This window comes from Hoplias malabaricus, chromosome 1 (genome assembly GCF_029633855.1).
Source record: "Hoplias malabaricus isolate fHopMal1 chromosome 1, fHopMal1.hap1, whole genome shotgun sequence".
NCBI classification, from domain to species: domain Eukaryota; kingdom Metazoa; phylum Chordata; class Actinopteri; order Characiformes; family Erythrinidae; genus Hoplias; species Hoplias malabaricus.
The window spans coordinates 33109175-33129993 of NC_089800.1; the positions used below are offsets into that span (position 1 = coordinate 33109175).

A 20819-nucleotide genomic window follows, 5' to 3' on the forward strand; every position below is an offset into this window, starting at 1 on the left:
AATAACTTGAATACCGGAAAAAAGGGGATAGTTATCCTTTGGGACAGAACAGTGACCTTTCAGTGCAAGACAGTACTTATTAAATGTGAAGCTGAAAAATATTTAGTTTTTATTTGTAATGATTACTATAATTATAGATGTTGTGTACGACAGATTCTACATTTGAAAGGAATCTCAAAGTTCTACAAATTGAAATTAAAGTTTACCTTCTTCTTTTCTCTGGTGTTTTAGCTGTCTTCCAGGTTTGCTCTCAAACCATGCCCTGTATTGTGTGTGTGTGTGTGTGTGTGTGTGTGTGCGCATGTGTGTTGGTTTGTCTTAGTGTGAACTCAGTCCAAAGGTAATTTACAGAGAGATTATTTACAGATAATTTACAACATGTCAGTTTACTGAAGATTATACAATATATTAATGGTAGGAATAAGTAGGAGCATGTCTCTCTCCAGTTTTTGTTACTGTCCATGGTAACCACATCAAAGTGATCAGTACCTGTTTTAGAGGGTGTTGTGATTGAATCCAACACATAACTGATGTAGACTAGGGCTGATGTAGTTATTTAGCAATCGCCTCATGTTGTCCACAAGAACGAGTAGATGTCACTTTCCAAACAGTTAGTTTATTAACATACTCTCATGAACATGCCACTCATATATTAGCTTGACTGTTTTACGATTAAATCTAACCCCCTGGTTTCTATGAATGGTAATAAACAGGATATACACAAGTATCAAATCAGTGCAATAAACAAATATGTGGAAATAATATTGTGCACATCACATACTAATGTAGTCCTGAATTAGAATCTAATTATGCTATGCAAGGCATGAAACAGCCTGACATTAACAACAAGTAGAGTTTTAACCACTATCTACAATAGCTTATCTGTTGCAGATATAAATTATCTGTATTAGTAAAATATAAACTTATATAAACTGGACCCATTGATCTCCCTGTGGGGAAATTGTGTCACTTCCTCATCAGCTTCTCACGTAGTGAATACCAGGAAAGTGAGAGAATGCTCAGGCGTAGCATGACGTGCATCTCTGGTGTGTCATTCAAACAACGCTCAGATGAAGATGTTTGAGTAAAGTTAGTGAGAGCCTTCTCAGTTTGGCTTTAGTTACCACAGTTACTGATAATATTTCTGTTCTAGTAATAAATTGTCTGTAAAATGTTCATTTTGAAACTCTATAATTAAATGCGATAATGTTAGCTATAGTTTAAATCACAAAGAATAATCATCCTCATATTTTTGGCTTATTCTAGCATTCTGGTCTATTCTGGTCTTTTCTTCATTCTTGATATATGATCATCTGAGATAGGCATTCAATGAAATAATCATTCATTCATTATCTGTAACCGCGTATCCAATTCAGGGTCACAGTAGGTCCAGAGCCTACCTGGAATCATTGGGCGCAAGGCAGGAATACACCCTGGAGGGGGCGCCAGTCCTTCACATGGCAACACAGACATTCACTCACACCTACGGACACTTTTGAGTCGCCAATCCACCTGCAACGTGTGTTTTTGGACTGTGGGAGGAAACCCGGAGGAAACCCACGCGGAGAACACACCAACTCCTCACAGACAGTCACCCGGAGCGGGAATCGAACCCACAACCTCCAGATCCCTGGAGCTGTGTGACTGCGACACTACCTGCTGCGCCACCGTGCCGCCCTCAATGAAATATTGAATATTAATTTATTATATTAATATTTATTATTAACAATTTTATATTGTTACTAAAATTATTTCAAATAATATTGAAATAATTCAATAAACAAACTTCAGTGAGGAACCAGATGGATTTGAACATTTGAATGTAACAAAAGAGGCAAGATCAAGTCAAAGACTATGGGAAATGTCTCACACAAACTCGTAAAATAAACAGCAGCAGACGCCACGTAATCAGTTGTATTTATTTATGAACAGCTGTGTTACAGATGTGTAAAATAAGTACACACTTTTCACCATAATTAAGAGACTAGACTTTTCACTGTCACAAGCAGGTCAGACTGTTCTGAGCAGCGCTGGGACATTCTGAGCTTCCTAAAACACAGCGTGGTGTTCTGGGTCACAGCTTTATCATCTCATCTTTAGTGCTGCTGTGGAAAAAACGATTATTTCTAAACTGTTAAGAGTCTTTGACGTTTGTGGATCAAACGACAGAAAGTGCATTCTCTGTAGAAGAGAACCGGGGCCGCGTCGTAATCAGAAACAGTTCGGAGAGTCCTTTATTATTGGTTCAAAGACGCCCAGAAATGAATAGGAGTGAATGGAGAAATGGTTTTCTTGTAGCTCCGCTGCTCACTTCCTATGGCACACTTTAGAAGGCCAATCCCGGGGCCTATCCCTAAATGCTGCAGAGTCGTGGAGCACACTGAGTAGACTTCTGCCCTGTTGAAGGAAAGAACGTTCTGCAGATCATTTGTCCCTGCAGCAGACTGTACAACTCTGAACTATGCCACCACCTCCAGTGTCTGTTCCTGCCTTGCGCCCAATGATTCTAGATTTCTAGGTTACAGATAATGAATATGAATGAATGATATCCGGACTATAATTTAATAAAGTTATGCATCCTTACACATCGTAATGAATGTTTCCCTCACACACTGTAATTAGTGTTGCCACACGTCTTCCTGAGATTGTTCTCTTTTTTTGCTCTCTGTCCCAGAAAATTAATCATCCTTCTCGGGACGCCTATTGGCCCAGATTTTCGTGAAAATGCATTTCCATTCACCTTTAAATAAACGTCTTGTGGCGTAGTGTTTATGACAGTTGGTTAGGAGCATGTGGCTGGGCATCGTTAATTAAGGGATGGGCATTCATGTCACCCAGCATGCTGGGTAATAAAGTTAAGTTACCGTCACTGAACTTCAGGGCTGGGGATAAGTGATAGCAGGCTTTTCAAATAGAGGTCATGCTTTTTTGTGGCACCTGTGCCTAGGAACAGTGGGGAAATACCTAGCCTCAGATGTCCAGTCTTGGATGTTGGGAGCGGTGTGGTGTGCGACGGGGCACGGGGTTCGGCGCGGCCTAGAAGTAAATGAAGCAGGCCTCACCACCTTAAGGACTTTGTTACCTAGTCAGACACACAAGAGTGAGCACCGGGACAGTTAGCTCCTGGGGGGCGGGGCAATGTGGCGTAGTGTTTATGACAGTTGGTTAGGAGCATGTGGCTGGGCATCGTTAATTAAGGGATGGGCATTCATGTCACCCAGCATGCTGGGTAATAAAGTTAAGTTACCGTCACTGAACTTCAGGGCTGGGGATAAGTGATAGCAGGCTTTTCAAATAGAGGTCATGCTTTCTGAATGTTGCTGTTCTGTTTAAAAGAGTACAAGTTCAATAAAGCTTCTGAATATGAGCAATCTTCCAGCTTCTGGGTCGTTCACTTCATCACAATATATTCTGTTGTTGCATCAGTCTTCTCTTCCCCGTACATACATAGGCGTGGCCTGCTGGCCTCTGAATTGCTGTAGCGGAACTCATTCATTCATTCATTCATTATCAGTAACCGCTTATCCAGTTCAGGGTCGCGGTGGGTCCAGAGCCTACCTGAAATCATTGGGCGCAAGGCTGGAATACACCCTGGAGGGGGCGCCAGTCCTAGTAGCAGAACTGATGCTTTTATTTGATTGGATGTTATGTAGGCTGTGTTCAAAAACGTCAAGTCAAGTCAAGTTTATTTATATAGCACATTTAAAAAGACAGTGAATGCCAAAAAAGAGCCGAAATTCCCATCACTAGAATGTGGGTGTGTTGATAACAGTTGTCGTTGTTAAGGTGGAATGAGCCGATTCTGTGTGTGTTTGTTGGCTGAATGAGGGCGGCGATTAATTAAGTTGCTGTTGTGAAATTTCTGAAGAAGTGGCTTCAGTTTTAACAATGTACATTAGCTAGCAGTAAAAACAAAACAAAAATGTAATCACCAGTCTGATTAAAATAAACATTCAAGCCTGTCGGGGACTTTTATTGTGCATTTGCGGTGAATGCATTTAGTGTCTGACTTCACGCAGTTCATGTGACTGTGGATGGACCGCGACCGGAAAGAAAAACAAATTGAATCACGCGAATTAAACTGAACTTTTCTGAAATCAGCCGACCAGACCAGAACCGAACCCGGACTCCACCCAAACTCTCCGCCAGAAAAACACGCTCAAGCTACCAGGATTTACCGCGCGATCACAGCGGGGTAACGAGGTGAGACTCAGGAGACTTTTACTGAGCTGTGTGTTGGGTTGCTGTGTGTATCTGAGCTGTGTGTTGGGTTGCTGTGTGTATCTGAGCTGTGTGTTGGGTTGCTGTGTGTATCTGAGCTGTGTGTTCGGTTGCTGTATGTATCTGAGCTGTGTGTTCGGTTGCTGTGTGTATCTGAGCTGTGTGTATCTGAGCTGTGTTGTGTATTACTGATTTTTGTGTTGGGTGTTATTGAGCTGTGTTGTGATGTGTGCTACTGAGCTGTGTATTGTTGTGTATTGCGTTATTAAGTTGTGTGGTTGTGTTACTGAGCTATGTGTTTTGTGTTGTTACTGAGTTTTGTGTTACTGAGCTTTGTGTTTCAGTGTGTTACCAAGTAATGTTTGTGTTGTGTTATTGAGTTTTGTTGTGTGCTAGTGAGTTGTGCTGTTGTGCTACTGAGCTTTGTGATTTTGTGTGTTGTGTTACTGAGTTGGGTGTTGTGTTATTGAGCGATGTATTTCTGAGCTGTGTTGTGTGTAACTTAGCTGTGTTTTGTTACTGAGATGTGTGTTGTTTTACTGAGCTGTGTTGTGATACTGAGTTGTGTTGTTTGTTGCTGAGTTTGAGTGTTGTGTGTTACTTTGCTGTGTTGTTATGTGTCACCTAGCTGTGTATTGTTGTTACTGAGTTGTGTGTTACTGAGTTGTGTGTTACTGAGCTGTGTGTTGTGTTGTGTATAGTGCTGGGATGGATGCGAGTGCGGTGCTGGTCTTGGGCGAAGCAGAGGAAACGGACTCGGACTCAGACTTGGACTCGGGTCAGAAGAGGTTTTTCTCAGTCAGAACCTCGTCTGGACTCACGGTTCCAGGAGAAGCTTCTGAGACAGACAGCGAAGGAGAACCGGAGAAATGGAGAGCAGAACTGATGCAGACAACCGGGTTCCTAGGGTTCTCTGAAGGCTCTATGTGTTCTTATGTCCCCGCTCTGCTGGGGTCTGATGTCCCAGCGCTAGTGGTCTCCCACGGTTCTGCCAGTTCTGAAGGGTTCTTGGTTCCTGATGCTGATGGAGATAAGGTTTTGAAAGAATCTGGAGTCCAGAACACGCTGCTGCAGCAGAAACTAGCGGAGAGTAACTCTCGGTTCTGTTCAGACCTGCAACATAGCTTTAAATTCCTGTTCCAGAACTCCACCCGTGACATCAGAACCTCCAACCAGAACCTCAGCTCCTCCCAAAACAGCATCATTAGCACCTCCCACAGTGTCCGCTTAATCCTGGATGACCTCCGTGCTGTGTCGGACAAAATCGACATCATCACCAGTTGCAGCCTCCTTCCTCACATTAGCGTTCACACCAGGACACTTCCACTTTAAAATCCTCATGAAATGTAAACCTTAATTCCACCTTAAGCTCCACCTTTATTCTCACAGAACTCTTCCAGACTTGTTTCTCTAAGAATAATTTATAGCAAAAATATTGCATTAAAAATGGATCTGTCTTATTTCACTTATTATTATTTTTTTTTATTTAAAGAAGTGTTCTTACTCCAACTCAAATGTTCCATTCCACATTAATTAATAAAAAAAAATTACACTCGCTATTTAAGGTGGAATGGAACAATTTAATACCTCACAGTGAACTATCCTAAATGAGTGCTGGCTTGTGAAAGGAGGTCCAGTGAGGTGTTGTAGTTGAAGAGCGCCTCCAGAAGGTGGTGGGGGTATTTCAAACTTCAGTGGGAGGAGTCCAGATGTGTCCAGCTGTTGTCAAAAGTGTCACTGATCAGAAATAAACTTAGTGTGACTTTGAGCAGTCACTGTAAAAACATGGACAGGACTCTCTGTGAAAGTCAGTAACAGGTATGATGTGTAGCTCCACCTTCCCACATAGGATTTTTATTGAAAAGCAGCTAATTTTTAACATACCTTTTCTTCTCTTTAGTTAATTTTCCCTGAGCTAATACAGCCACGTTTAATTTTTCCACAGAAATCAAATTTGAAACGGTTATTCTGCTGTATCATAAGAAAGCAGGGTTACACTTAGGAATAAAATGTTTGACAGTTTTTGCTTCTGATACTCTGCCCCCTTCTTCCAGACGAGTTTAGGAGTGGTTTAGTTCTAGTGGAGCTCACTGGCACCAGTTAATTGGACAATATATATATTTTTTAATTATTACTATACTCTTGGAGTGTGTTGCAGGCATCAAATTCAAAATGAGTGAATAATTGAAAAAGAACAATAAAGTTTATTCATTTAAATATCTTGTCTTTGTAGTGTTTTAGTTGAATATAGGTTGAAAAGGATTTGCAAATCATCATATTCTGCTTTCATTTATCTTCCTGTGACAAGGAAACTGATCTCTGAGAACTGGGCCACAGTGCTGTATTCAGTCCAAAAGAAAATGGAACAATACACAAGTAAACAGTGCCTGAATTTACCATCCCAGTTTCTGGCATTAAATGGATTAAATGGATATCTGTTAAATGGATAAGTAATTATTATGGGGTCCCAGTAGAATTATCAATTCCATCTTAAACAGTGATGTCTGAGAAGGGGGCAGGTCTACCCAAATGAGGAGGCATGTTTCAAATATGACAACACTGCAGGGAGTTTTTCCTGCCAATGTTGCCTTTAGCTTGTTCATCTGGGGATATTAATTAAAATTCAAATTTGTTTTAATTGTTAACTACTGTAAAACTGCTTTGTGAGACCATTGGACTGTAAAAAGCACTGTACAAATACATTTAACTTGATTTGACATTTACTTGTAAAATACATAAAAAGATTCTGCTTTGCCATTGTTCAAAAAGGTTAATGACAGGCACTGACTGATGGTAATTGGTCTGGCCAAAAAGGTCTGGCCTCTGCATTCCTTAATTTAATTTCAGAATGTTGGCAACCCTACGCATACTAGAAGGTGTAGTGAGTGTCATTTAAAGACAAAAATAACGAAAAAACATTAATTGAATGCCTGTTAAAATCTTTAATTCACCAGATTTCATCTATGAAAAATTTCACTCTGGATTTAGTGTCAAGGAAAAACTCCCTCAGAGCTGAGGAAAAAATCTTGGGGGGAACCAAGGCTCACATGGGTGGCCCTCCCCTCCCCTGGTCAATCTACTTACAAATTATCGACAACATTACACAGGTCTGCTGTTATGATCATGTGTACAGATATAATCGTAGTAATAATCATAGATAATGTAAGCAATGATGATAATAAAAGTAGTAGTAGTAAGTTATGAGTCAATGGTGGATGTATAGTGGAGGGGTGTCATTAAGGTAAAGGAGCTTTTTTTAATGAACCGTTTAACTCTACACACTGAAAACCTTTTGCTTCCTATTAAAATACAATTTGAAGATTTAAATAAGAATGGTTCTCTTTCTGCTCTGTCATGTGATGTTTGTTTATTTAGCTTGTTTTATTTTCATTATTAAAATTAATCAGTGTCTGGGGAAATCCCCCAGAATTCCCTCTCTTTCAGAAACAATGTTTCACACTTCCCCTGGATCATCAAGATTATGCAGAAAAACAAAAACCTCTCAGTTTCCTCTTTCAAATCCATAGGATGAAACCCTTGCTGTTGTTCCCCAAGACCAGAGCAAGTAATGCTAACTATACACTAGACGACTTTGAAAATACCTTTAAAAGACTAAAGTGTGACTCCCTCTCACTTCTAAAGACAATATCACATTAGTTTTTAGCCACAACTTCACAGACGGCTGTAGTCCAACACTGCTGGGCATTGCTGGAGCAAGGGATATTGAGCGAGTGATTCCCAAATCTTGCGATAATCATGTTTGGATGTTTGTTTAACATGTAGAATAATTTTATTCACACACCCACGGTGTTCGTAATTGCTTACTTTTCACACACAATGTACGTTTTACTGCGGTTTAGGATTTGCTGACTTTACAGTTATACAATTATCACGTGAAAAGATTCAGAAAATAGTATCAAACATAACTGGGTTTTTCATTAAATTTTAACTTTTGTGTGTGTGTGTGTTGGTTAAGGTTTAGTTTAAGTGTAAACTGAGGATTCTAAAAGTTATTTGCTTTTAGGAGCAAAGATTTTGCCGGAGACTGATGACGCGCTACTGTCATGTGACAGTCGGACCAATCAGTGCGCGACCCTACGGAGAGTGAACTTTTTTAAGATGAGGATAAAAGCACTGGATTTTGTTCAGGTTAGGGACTCTTGAGACTGTGAGAGACAGATCCGAAATGAAGAGCCCGAGCTCCGTGCTGCTGCTGTCCGCGCTGTGTCTCGGTTTGATTCTGGGAGAAAGTGTCTGTAGAGCGGCGGTTTTCTCTAAATTCACCGTGGACAAATGCGGGGTAAGACACTCGCTGCAACTTATTTCCACATTAAATAATAACGAAACGGCGCGCCTTTCTTAATTGATTTGAGTGGAACAGCTGCACTGTTTCAGGGGGAAATGATAGCCGAAATCAGTGTCACGCACACTATTTAATACGTTTTAATATATTTTTATTGTCTTTAACACCATTAAAATTATATATATATATATATATATATATATATATATATATATATATATATGAACTGCAAGAATGTAATGGTCAGATTTAGTCCATTAGTTATATTTAGAAATAAATATAAAGTTAAAATTGTAAGATCCGTGTCTCTGACCTAAACCCGGACACTGATTTATGTTGATCGGTTTAGAGGAAGTTCGGTTAAAATCTGTCACGGGGTTAAGGTGGGCGGGGTCAAAACAGGTCCCAATAGACCTAAGGGCGGGTTCAAAACAGAATCGATGAGTCAGTGATTTCATAATTGGGTGATTCAGTGAATCAGTGATTCAATGATTGCATGATTCAGTGAATTCAGTGAATCTCATGGATTTTATGTTTCATATGAAAACTTTTTCTTTACTGGAATCCCATGAAACTGCTTTGCGACATCATCAGCTGAGAAAAGTGCTGTACAAATAAGTTTGCTTGGGTTAAGACATTAAACCAGAGAAATACCACTTTCCAATTAAACAGAGTTACAGAGAGTTAATAATTTAATTTCTTTTCCGGGTTCATGTGTAAATCTAGCACTGTCCAATGCCTCACCGGCCCCTGACCTCACTGCACCTCACTCGCGGAGGTCATAAACCGAGAACTGAGCTTGAACAATGCCATCCCAGTAAACAAGGAACGTCCCTGGATGTTTAAAAATAGGTCTAAAAGTAGTCTGTTCCTCAAGGACATATTTTAAACGTCAACGGACGTCCAAAATCCATCTTAAAAATTGTGACCAATTGATAACGTCAATGGACGTCCAAAATACGTCTAATAGTCATCTTTTCAATGTCTGTGTTTGGACGTCTTTTCAACTTTCATTTTCAACCTTAATAATACGTTGATTAGACGGCAATCATTACGTTATTTCAACGTTGAATTAACGGCAAAATGTTTACTGGGATTGAATTTGGCTTGGACAAATATAATCATAAATATGGCATTTAACTTGAGCTATAATTTTATAATTATTCTAACCTGAACTTTAATCATTACCTTAACTACAGATTCTCTCAAAAGATTATTTACCCTCCCCCTTTTTATTTTAAAATTCATAATTTTTATATTTGTTTTTTGCATTGACAGACATTTATCCTAAATGAGCATAGATCTGTTAGAGTGTAGTATCAAAGTATTACAGGGCACTATAGAGTGTATGTGTGTGTTTCCAGGTGCAGGAGCCGTGCTTCGGAAGCAGTAATGTGACAAGGGCAAAGGACGGGGCAGTGAATGTTTCCCTGTTTTACGAGTCGCTGTGTCCCGGCTGCAGGCAATTCCTCGTTCTGGAGCTCATCCCCACCTTCTTCATGTTAAATGACATCATGAACTTGGAACTAGTTCCATTCGGGAATGCCCAGGTCCTCAGCCAATCAGAGCCGTCTGTTACATAAAAATAGATCATTCCTCAGCCATAAAGAATATATAATATATTAAATATCTAATGTACTACTGTCTTCACGGCTATGTGTGTTGTTGTTTATATATTTGTGTTTGTTCTGTAGGAGTCTGAGTCTCATGGAAAGTATGTGTTCACCTGTCAACACGGACCGGATGAATGTCTGGGAAACATGCTTGAAGTAAGAGTAACATCACAGCCATGATCTCGTTTAATGAGTTTTGATATTAATGACAATTCTCAGTTCTTTTTTTTAATGCAAGACACTGCAAGACATGTTTAATGTAAACCATGAAATGCAAATAATTATTTTGTATTACAAGTTGTCTGAAATATTATGTTTAAATATGCAAATGAAACATTCTCTACTAATATCGCCTAATTTCCACATGTTTTTAGAACAAAAATCTGAACAGTGAATTAAGTCAGGTTCAAACTTCTTGCTGGAATATTACAATACAATTTTTACAGAGGGAATTTAGTTTTCTTAACACTTTATAAATCAGAAAATACCATCAACAGCCATGAAGGTATTCGCTGAATTTTTACACATATAATGTTATATAACTCAGGCAAAAAATGATGTATGATCAGTTCCCTATGTAAAAGCCTTCAGAATATAGATATGAAAAAAAGTGGTGTTTGTAAGGAAATATTTTGAAAATGCTTTATAACATGTCTATATTTTGACTGCAACCACTATATGAAGATATGTCCAGTCTATATAATATGTAAATATGACAGTTCTTAGCAAAAACATTATATAACATATCTAATAATGTCACCAGTGACATGGAGGTTGTGGGTTCGAGTCCCGCTCCAGGTGACTATCTGTGAGGAGCGTGGTGTGTTCTCCCTGTGTCTGCATGGGTTTCCTCCGGGTGACTGTCTGTGAGGAGTGTGGTGTTTTCTCCCTATGTCTCCGTGGGTTTCCTCTGGGTGACTGTCTGTGATGAGTTAGGTGTGTTCTCCCCATGTCCGCGTGAGTTTCCTCTGGGTGCTCCGGTTTACTGATACAAGCGCAATGACCTTTTTTGGAGCGGACAACACTGCAGGACACTAGACCTTGCAGACAGCAGGCTCAGTGTTCTATTTTATCTGTTGAGTCTCTCTTTCATTTAAACCATTTGATTAAAGGAAAAATAATACCAAAAGTGACCTTTGAGCCCTCAGACACTCTGCAGCAGAAACACCCAGGGTACTGTGATGAAGGCAGGACTTTAGAAAACCACATCTGAGACTATATTTTAAACAAACACACACACACACAGACCAAGACACTGAAACAACACACACAGACACACCAACATTAACTGTGTACAGAATCAGTTCTGACACTGAGACCCTGACACAGAGAACACTCGAGCTCCTCAATGTCTTTTGTCTTTAAATTAAGCTTCAGCAGGTTTATCACAGAATGTATTCTTTTACAATGTGGCTTATACTGTGTGTGTGTGTTGTTTTGCAGACCTGTATGATGAGCAAAATGAAATATTCATTGCTTGTGGTTAACTGTATGGAGATGGCAGCTGATGTGCTGAAAGCTGCCAAAATTGTGAGTCTCTATTTTTTATTACTTGCTGCAGTGTCAGGGTTTATAGCTTCAATTTAAGTTCAGGTGGGCAGGGCTTGACTCCTGTAAACTGTCAGTTGAATGGGTGGAGCCAAACTGCTGTAAATTTTGTGTGATATCTCTTTATACACTGTTATTATAATAATTATAATAACAGTGGTAACATGGTAACGGCTGCTGTTATTTTCAGTGTGCAGATTTGTACAGTCCTGATACTCCATGGACTGAAATCGAGTCGTGTGTGAACGGAGATGAAGGAAACAAACTAATGCATGAAAATGCTGTAAGAACTGGAGCTTTACAACCTCCACACCAGTATGTGCCCTGGATCACAATCAACGGGGTAATTACTACTCTATTACTGACCTCCATCAAAGGTGTAATTACTGCTTTATTACTGGCCTCCATTTAAGGGGGTAATTAATGCTGTATTACTGACCCCATCAACGGGGATATTACTGCTCTAATTCTGACTTCCTGCAAAGGTGTAATTACTGCTCTAGTACTGACCCACAACAAAGGTGTAATTACAGCTCTATTACTGACCCCCCTAAACAGGTAATTACCGCTCTATTACTGACCCCCAATCTAATGGGTGATTACTGCTTTATAACTGGCCACGATTCCAGGGGATAAATGCAGCTTATAATAAACTATAGCCACCCTGAAAAGGGTAATTACTCGATTGCTGACATCCATCAACGGGGTAATTACAGCTCTATCACTGACCCCACTGAACAGGGTAATTACAGCTCTATCACTGACCTCACTGAACAGGGTAATTACAGACCCCCATCAATGGGGATTAACCCTTTAATCTCAGTTTTATTATTGTGTGTGTGTGTGTGTGCGTGCGTGTGTGTGTGTGCGTGCGTGCGTGTGTGTGCGTGCGTGCGTGCGTGTGTGTGCGTGCGTGTGTGTGTGTGCGTGCGTGTGTGTGTGTGTGTGCGTGCGTGTGTGTGCGTGCGTGTGTGTGTGTGCGTGCGTGTGTGTGTGTGCGTGCGTGTGTGTGTGCGCGTGTGTGTGTGTGCGCGTGTGTGTGTGTGTGCGTGTGTGTGTGTGCGTGTGCGTGTTTAGGAACACACAGAGGACCTTCAGGCTAAAGCCTTAGACTCCCTCTTCATGCTGGTTTGCAGTTTGTACAAGGTTTGTCTGAAAATTTAGACACATTTGTCTTGATTTGTCTGACTTACTGCAGAAGTTGTTATTCAATTTTATCTTAAATAGCTCACACCCTATATTCTGTTGATCGCTCTGAATTAAACAAACTGGCTGTTTTAGACTGAAAGGTTAATGAAATGTATTCTGATTTTTTTAATTGAAGAATTCATTATTTTAAATGACTGTCACTCTTGATAAGATGCAGAAAATGTAAAAATCGCACATAATAACTCTCTCTTTCTCACAAACACACTTTTCACTCTTAATTTCACCTGAACTCTTTTGCCTGTTTTCAGGGAGAGAAGCCGGCTACGTGTTCTCTGGGAAAGCAGGAAGTAAAGAAGAGGAATCTCTGCTGATTTTACTTTGAATGTTTTTCTAGTTTCCCAGAGCATAGTTTTAGTTTCAGTTTTTTTAAGGTTTGAATAATTTTGTTTAAGATCAATATTTTAATAAAACATATCTAACCCCAACTCATTTGAGCATTTATTATATTTTAACCCAGCTGCTTAAAAAAATCATGTTAAAATATTTGAGATAAAATTTCAGCAAACTCAATCTCAGAAAAAAATGTCTTAAATAAATATATGATTATATACAAGTATGTATTATTTAATATAATGAGTATATTTATATTATAGCCTATTAAACATTGATATAGATGTTTCAAAACCAAAATTTGTATAAACAGTATTCCAGGTAGGGTACCCCAGGGTAGAGTAGAGTGCATGTAGTGTACCCTAGGTTCCTCTAGAGTATCCAAGGCAACAGTAGGTTACTGCAACGGTAAGCCAGGATAGAGTATAATACTGCTAGGGTACCTCAGGATGCAGCAGAGTGCAGGTAGGGTACCGCAGAATAGAGTAGAGTACTGCTACAGCACACCAGGTTACAGTAGAGTACTGCTAGTGTACCTCAATGTACAGTAGAGTGCTGGTAGGGTACAGTAGGGTGCAGGTAGGGTACCCCAGGGTACAGTAGAGTGCAGGTAGTGTACCCTAGGTTCCTCTAGAGTATCCAAGGCAACAGTAGGTTACTGCAACGGTAAGCCAGGATAGAGTAGAATACTGCTAGGGTACCTCAGGATGCAGCAGAGTGCAGGTAGGGTACCCCAGAATAGACTACTGGTACAGCACACCAGGTTACAGTAGAGTACTGCTAGTGTACCTCAGTGTACAGTAGAGTGCTGGTAGTGTACAGTAGGGTACAGCAGGGTAGTGGTATGGTACACCAGGCCAGCGTAGAGTGTAGGTGGGGTACCCCAGTGTAATGCTAGGCTAACCCAGGATAGTGATCGAAGCTTTGAAACATGTTTATTGACTTGATTATTGTTTGTGAAGCTTGTTTCTGCCAAACAGAACCGTTTGAGTCTCTCTCGCCGTGTCTGGGTCTGTTAGGTGCTGAAAACATATGCGCTCTGCTGCGTGTTTGTCCCTCCTCCTTGGGTGCACATCGCCATAACTCTGACCCTGATTGGTCTACAGACTTGATTGACATGTCTTCGGAAAGCTGAGAGCCTAAGCTATGCTGCAGTAGGTGTGACATGGGTCCACGGGGATCATATTTTAATTATGTTTTGAAATTCTTTACTATTTTTTTCAGCCAGTACTCTTGACACAAACATGAGGATTACTCATGAACGGTTTGACGCAGAGACTCAGATTTAGTCTAGTTTTTTTTTTTTGAAAGGGACTATCTAAGTTAAGCAATGCTGTGCTAACTGTGTGTGTGTGAGCTGCTTGTGGGCTCTTCAGGCTTCGAGAAGCAGCGGTTTTGTCATTGATGAGTGTCACATCTTGGTACTTTCTTGTTTGTTTTCTCCTTCCATGTGGCTCTGTCTGTTTGTTGTTATTCCTATCTCCGCCCTCGTTTCACTCTAGCTCCACCTTTTGTTCCGCCTCTTTGTCATTGTCCTTCGTTATCTGTGTCAGGTGTCTCTTGTTAAGTTCGTTTATTTAAGCCCTCTTCCCTCACTTCCTGGTATCGGTCATTGTGTTATGTTTTGTTGCGTTTTCTTCCTCGTTATTGCTCGTCCCTCTTGCTCCTTTCATGCCCCATTCGTGCCCCATTCGTGTTTACCCTCTAGTTCGTTTGTCTTGTTGTTTTGCTCTGTTCTAGCCATAGTTTTTCCTACTCGTTTATATTGTTATTATTATTGTAGTCTTCGTGTCACTAGCTCGTTTCTCGTTCCTCGTTCGGTCTCCTGCCTGTTTCCTATGTTTCTAAGTACTGTTATTTCGTGTTTATCGTCAAGTTCGTTTGTTGTGTTATTTATATATTAAACTGTCTGTGTTGTAGCGAGTGTGTCCGCATCCGTAATTCCACTCTTCACGCCCCCGTGACAATGAGGAAGAAACCTGAAGTTTGCATTATCTTATTCTTTCGGCTTTAATTCCTTAGTCCATTGTAGTGTATAATGGCTTATATCCTCGTGACCCTGAGAGTCTGCCCATTCATTGGTGTATCATATGAACACATTGACTCAAATATGAAAAATCTGAAAAGCTGTACTGTCACTAAAATTTTTTAATTTCCTGGCAAGGTATATTTCAACCAAAATACGTATTTATCGAGTGTTATTATATATAAAATGATTAAATCAATGAAAAGTAGTGATTTAGTGACTAGTCACTAACAGAAAACATTTACAGGTACGTATATTTCGTATTGTGTGTTATATAATTAAGCAATAATACACAAGATTCATGCTGTAATATGAGATATTGGCACTGGTGTGATGTCTTACGCTGCATTTATACTATATCCCAATAATTATTTTGTCTGGGAAGCCGTTAGCTGCGTGGTGCATCATGGGTCCGGAGATTGGGGGATGCCAAGTTACAGGAGAACTTATTAATTTTCATTCAATCATTCATTCATTATCTGTAACTGCTTATCCAGTTCAGGGTCGTGTTGGGTCCGGAGCCTACCTGGAATCAATGGGAGCAAGTGGGAATGCACCCTGGAGGGTGTGTCAGTCCATCACAGGGCAACACACACATTCACTCACACACTCACACCTATGGACACTTTTGAGTCGCCAATCCTCCTACCAACGTGTTTTTGGACTGTGGGAGGAAACTGGAGAACCCGGAGGAAACCCACACAAACGCAGGGAGAACACACCACACTCCTCACAGACAGTCACCCAGAGGAAACCCACGCAGACACAGGGAGAACACACCACACCCCTCACAGACAGTCACCCGGAGGAAACCCACGCGGACACAGGGAGAACACACCACACCCCTCACAGACAGTCACCCGGAGGAAACCCACGTGGACACAGGGAGAACACACCACACTCCTCACAGGCAGTTACCCGGAGGAAACCCACGCAGACACAGAGAGAACACACCATACTCCTTACAGACAGTCACCGGGAGCATTACTCGAACCCACAACCTCCAGGACCCTGGAGCTGTGTGACACCTTCTTCATTTAATAACTATCTATAAATACTTTGCAACTAAAGCATGATATCTTATCCCATTCTTGCTTTTTATAGGATTAAAGCTGTTCAAAACTCAGGGTTAAAACTATTATAAAGTTTGTCATTTCATAATGCACTAAAGGTTTTCAGTGGGTGACAGATCTGGACTAGTTTACAATCGCCAATCCACCTACCAACGTGTGTTTTTGGACTGTGGGAGGAAACCAGAGCACCCGGAGAAAACTCACACAAACACAGGGAGAACACACCACACTCCTCACAGACAGTCACCCAGAGGAAACCCATGCAGACACAGGGAGAACACACCACACTCCTCACAAACAATCACCTGGAGGAAACCCACGTGGACACAGGGAGAACACACCACACTCCTCACAGACAGTCACCCGAAGGAAACCCACGTGGACACAGGGAGAACACACCACACTCCTCACAGTCACCCGGAGGAAACCCACACAAACACAAAGAGAACACACTCGAGCAGTACTCGAACCCACAACCTCCAGAACCCTGGAGCTCTGTGACACCGTCTTCGTTTAATAACTCTCTGTAAATACTTGGCAACTAAAGCGTGATATTTTATCCCATTCTTGCTTTTTATAGGATTAAAGCTGTTCAAAACTCAGGGTTAAAACTATTATAGAGTTTGTCATTTCATAATGCACCAAAGGTTTTCAGTGGGTGACAGATCTGGACTAGTTTACATCCAGGACTTTTTTTTACTAAGTATCCATGCTATTGTAATCCCTTCAGAATGTGTAGTATCTTTGTTCTGCTAAAATTAGCAGGGTCTTCCTAGAAAATGATTTTGAGTGGATGGTAACATGTTGCTCCAAATCTTTGTGTGTATACATATATCAGGTCTTCACAGATGCACCAGTCAGCCATGCCATATGCACTAATGCAGCCCCAGACCATCAGGAAGCTGGCTGTTTGACTGTGTGCTTATATAAGCCAAATGGTCCTTCTCTTCTTTAAACCCAAGCACACAGAAATTCCAAATAGATTTTTTTTATTAATAGAACCAGAGGACGATTTTCTACTTCACCTCAGTCCATCATATATTATCTCTTTCTCAGATATTTGAATTCTGTTATGGATTAGGATCCTGGTATGTTTTTCTTCAAATCAAATCAAATTTATTTATATAGCGCTTTTCACAACTGATGTTGTCACAAAGCAGATTCACAGAATTCCAGTAAGACAAAGATTTGACATGAAATGTAAAAACAAATGTAAAACCCTCAAGTGAGCAAGCCAGGGGTGACAGTGGCAAGGAAAAACTCCCCCAGCTGAGGAAGAAACCTTGGGAGGAACCAAGGCTCACAAGGGGTGACCCATCCTCCTCTGGTCAATCTACTGGTGATGATAGTTAGTAGTCCATGAGAACTTTAGTGTAGGGACAGCTTACAGGGGGACGACAGCACCAGCGTCTCAGTTTACTATAATTCCCTGTGTCCATGGACCCCCCGGATCTGCCGCCTTTATCTACGGGGGAGCATTAGCTACCAAAAGATAAACTAAACAGATGTGTTTTTAGCCTAGATTTGAAGATTGCGACTGTGTCTCCCGAACATTTTCTGGAAGATCATTCCAGAGTCTGGGGGCTTTATAAGAAAAGGCTCTTCCCCCAGCTGAGGCCTTCTGAATTCTAGGAACAATTAAAAATCCAGTATTCTGTGATCTGAGTGAACGTGGAGGCTCATAATAGGAAATTGTACCTTGAAGATATTCAGGAGCAAGCCCATGTAGAGCTTTATATGTTAATAACAAAATTTTGTAGTCAATGCAGAATTTAACAGGCAGCCAATTAAGTGATGATAAAGCTGGGCTGATATGTTCAAATTTTCTAGTTTTAGTGAGGACCCTAGCTGCAGCATTTTGAACTAGTTGAAGTTTTCTTAAATTGCTGCTGGTGCATCCTGACAGTAGTGCGTTACAGTAGTCAAGCCTTGAAGTAATAAAGGCATGTACTAATGTTTCTGCGTCCTGAAGGGATAAGGCATTTCTAATCTTAGCAATATTGCGAAGATGTAAAAAAGCTGTCCTAGCGATACTACCTATGTGTTGATCAAATGATAATTCCGGGTCAATTATGACACCAAGATTTTTTGCTGCTGAACCAGGTTTAACTGGAAAGTCAGCTAGATTTAAAATGAAATCTGATAATTTATTTCTTGCCACTTTTAGACCCAAAAGCAGGACCTCTGTTTTGTTGCTGTTTAGAAGGAGGAAGTTACGCAACATCCAGCCTTTCACGTCTTTTACACAGTCCTCTATTTTCTTTAATCTGTGTTTGTCATCGGGCTTGGCTGAAATATACAATTGTGTGTCGTCTGCGTAACAGTGAAAGTTAATATCATGGTTTCTTATAACTGTGCCTAGCGGTAACATGTATAATGTAAATAATAATAGTCCGAAAATAGAGCCTTGTGGAATTCCAAATCTTACTTTAGAATAATTTGAATTTAGATTGTTTACTTTTACGAATTGATAACGTTCCGTTAAGTAAGATTTGAACGATAATAGGGCTGTCCCTGTGATTCCAACCATGTTTTCTAACCTTTCTATGAGAATATTGTGTTCTATTGTATCGAAGGCTGCACTTAGGTCAAGAAGCACCAACAGGGATACGTGGCCTTGATCAGAGGCAAGAAGAAGATAATTTGTTATCTTGACTAGAGCTGTCTCTGTACTATGATGTTGCCTGAATCCAGATTGGAATTTTTCATATATATGATTCTTATGTAGATATGAACTAAGTTGTTGGGCCACAGCTCTTTCTAAGATCTTGGACAGAAATGGCAAATTAGAAATAGGCCTGTAATTAGACAGTGTACTAGCATCAAGATTTGGTTTCTTGATCATAGGTTTAATAACTGCTAGTTTAAAAGCTTTGGGTACATGGCCCAGACTAAGGGATGAGTTTACTATAGTTAAAAGAGGATCAATAATAGCTGGTAGTACTTCTTTGAGCAACTTTGTGGGAATTGCATCAAGTGTGCAAGTTGTACAGTTTGCGGAGGTGATAATCTTCTCTAGTTCTAATTGTGGGAGTGGGTAAAAGGTTTCAAGTCTTTCTTTTACAGTTATATTATGTTTTATATCATTCACATCGGGTGGCAGCCAGGATGGATTTGATCCTGTGGCTTGAGTTTGTTGTCTAATATTCTCAATTTTATTATTAAAAAAGTTCATAAAATCTTTACTGGTGAGAGTTGCTGGAATTAGTTGTTCAGAACCTGCTTGATTTTTTGTAATTCTAGAAAACACACTAAACAGTGTTCTCGGATTATTTTTATTATTGGAGATCAGCGAGGCCAGATATGCTGAGCGAGCTTTAGTGAGGGCATTTCTATACTCTATAAGGCTGTCCTTCCAAGCAGAATGGAACACTTCAAGCTTGGTTGATCGCCATTTCCGCTCTAGTTTTCATAATGTTTGTTTTAAAGTACGGGTCTTATCATTATACCATGGTGCAGGCTTTTTCTGTCTTATACTTTTATGTTTAAGTGGTGCTACCTTTTCTAAAGTAGATCGACAGGTATTTTCTAGGTAATCAGTTAGTACATCTAGGTCCATTGGGTCTGATGGAGTTGGAACTGGGGTTGATAGTTCTGGTAGGTTTTCTATAAATTGTAGGGTGGTAGATGGTTTTATTATACGCCTTGTAGAATAGCGAGGGTTCTTACATATATTATGGCTAAAACGTAGCTCATATGAAATTAAGTAATGATCGGAGATTGCTAAGGATTGCGGTAAGATATTAATTTTGTCAATGTTAAGACCTAGTGTCAGAACTAAGTCTAAGGTGTGGCTGCAGTAGTGTGTAGGCCCTGTTACATTTTGAGTAATACCAATAGAGTCTAAGATTGAGGTAAATGCCTTTTTTAGTGGGTCACTTTCCTTCTCAAAATGGATATTGAAATCTCCTACAATTATAACTTTATGATTGCACACCGCTAGGTTTGTAGCAAAATCGCTGAATTCATTCAGAAATTCTAAGTAAGGCCCTGGTGGTCTGTAAATGTTGCATAATAAAAATGCGTCCTTTTTTGTGACCGGATTTGTAATAATAGTGGAGAGTACCTCAAACGAAGAGAAGGTGTCACATTGTTTAAGACTAATTTCTAGGGTATTTTGGTAAATTACACATACTCCACCTCCTTTGCCTGATATTCTTGGGCTATGTGCATAATTATAGCCTAGGGGGGTGGCTTCATTTAGTGCTAAATATTCATTTGGTCTAACCCATGTTTCTGTGAGACAGAAAACATTGAATTTATGATCACTTATAATATCATTTACGATGAGTGCTTTTGAGTTTAGTGATCTTATGTTGAGTAACCCAAATTTTAGTTCTGAGGTGTTGCTGCTAGGTGTTGTGTATTTAATATTGATTAGGTTTTAATATTGATTAGGTTGCTGAAACAGGCTGATTTTGTTTTTCTACTTTTACATTTAGTTCGGGGGAAAGACACAGTCTCAATACAGTTGAACCTGGGTGACGCCTCAAGAC

At 40.1% G+C, this 20819-nt stretch overlaps 2 protein-coding genes across 2 annotated transcripts; both read left to right on the top strand.

Moving 5' to 3' along the window:
• Positions 1-4001: 4001 nt before the first annotated feature.
• bloc1s3 (biogenesis of lysosomal organelles complex-1, subunit 3) lies at positions 4002-7506 on the top strand. The gene is made up of 2 exons (XM_066680372.1): positions 4002-4203; positions 4923-7506. The coding sequence occupies exon 2, from the start codon at positions 4930-4932 to the stop codon at positions 5551-5553; it is 624 nt and encodes a 207-aa protein (XP_066536469.1). The 5' UTR covers positions 4002-4203; positions 4923-4929; the 3' UTR covers positions 5554-7506.
• Positions 7507-8356: 850 nt separating this feature from the next.
• ifi30a (IFI30 lysosomal thiol reductase a) lies at positions 8357-13342 on the top strand. Its single transcript, XM_066678012.1, has 7 exons — positions 8357-8521; positions 9889-10074; positions 10219-10293; positions 11581-11667; positions 11876-12028; positions 12763-12831; positions 13143-13342. Exons 1-7 carry the CDS (start codon positions 8408-8410, stop codon positions 13203-13205), a joined length of 747 nt encoding a protein of 248 aa, XP_066534109.1. The 5' UTR covers positions 8357-8407; the 3' UTR covers positions 13206-13342.
• The last annotated feature ends 7477 nt before the right edge of the window (positions 13343-20819 follow it).

What these genes read in the sequence shown, in the direction of transcription:
- bloc1s3 (XM_066680372.1), top strand. Translation starts at nt 4,930, where the DNA reads ATGGATGCGAGTGCGGTGCTGGTCTTGGGCGAAGCAGAGGAAACGGAC.
- ifi30a (XM_066678012.1), top strand. Translation starts at nt 8,408, where the DNA reads ATGAAGAGCCCGAGCTCCGTGCTGCTGCTGTCCGCGCTGTGTCTCGGT. An exon ending in TCACCGTGGACAAATGCGGG is followed by an intron (nt 8,522 to 9,888) that starts GTAAGACACTCG and finishes GTGTGTTTCCAG; the next exon opens with GTGCAGGAGCCGTGCTTCGG. An exon ending in CCTGGATCACAATCAACGGG is followed by an intron (nt 12,029 to 12,762) that starts GTAATTACTACT and finishes GTGCGTGTTTAG; the next exon opens with GAACACACAGAGGACCTTCA.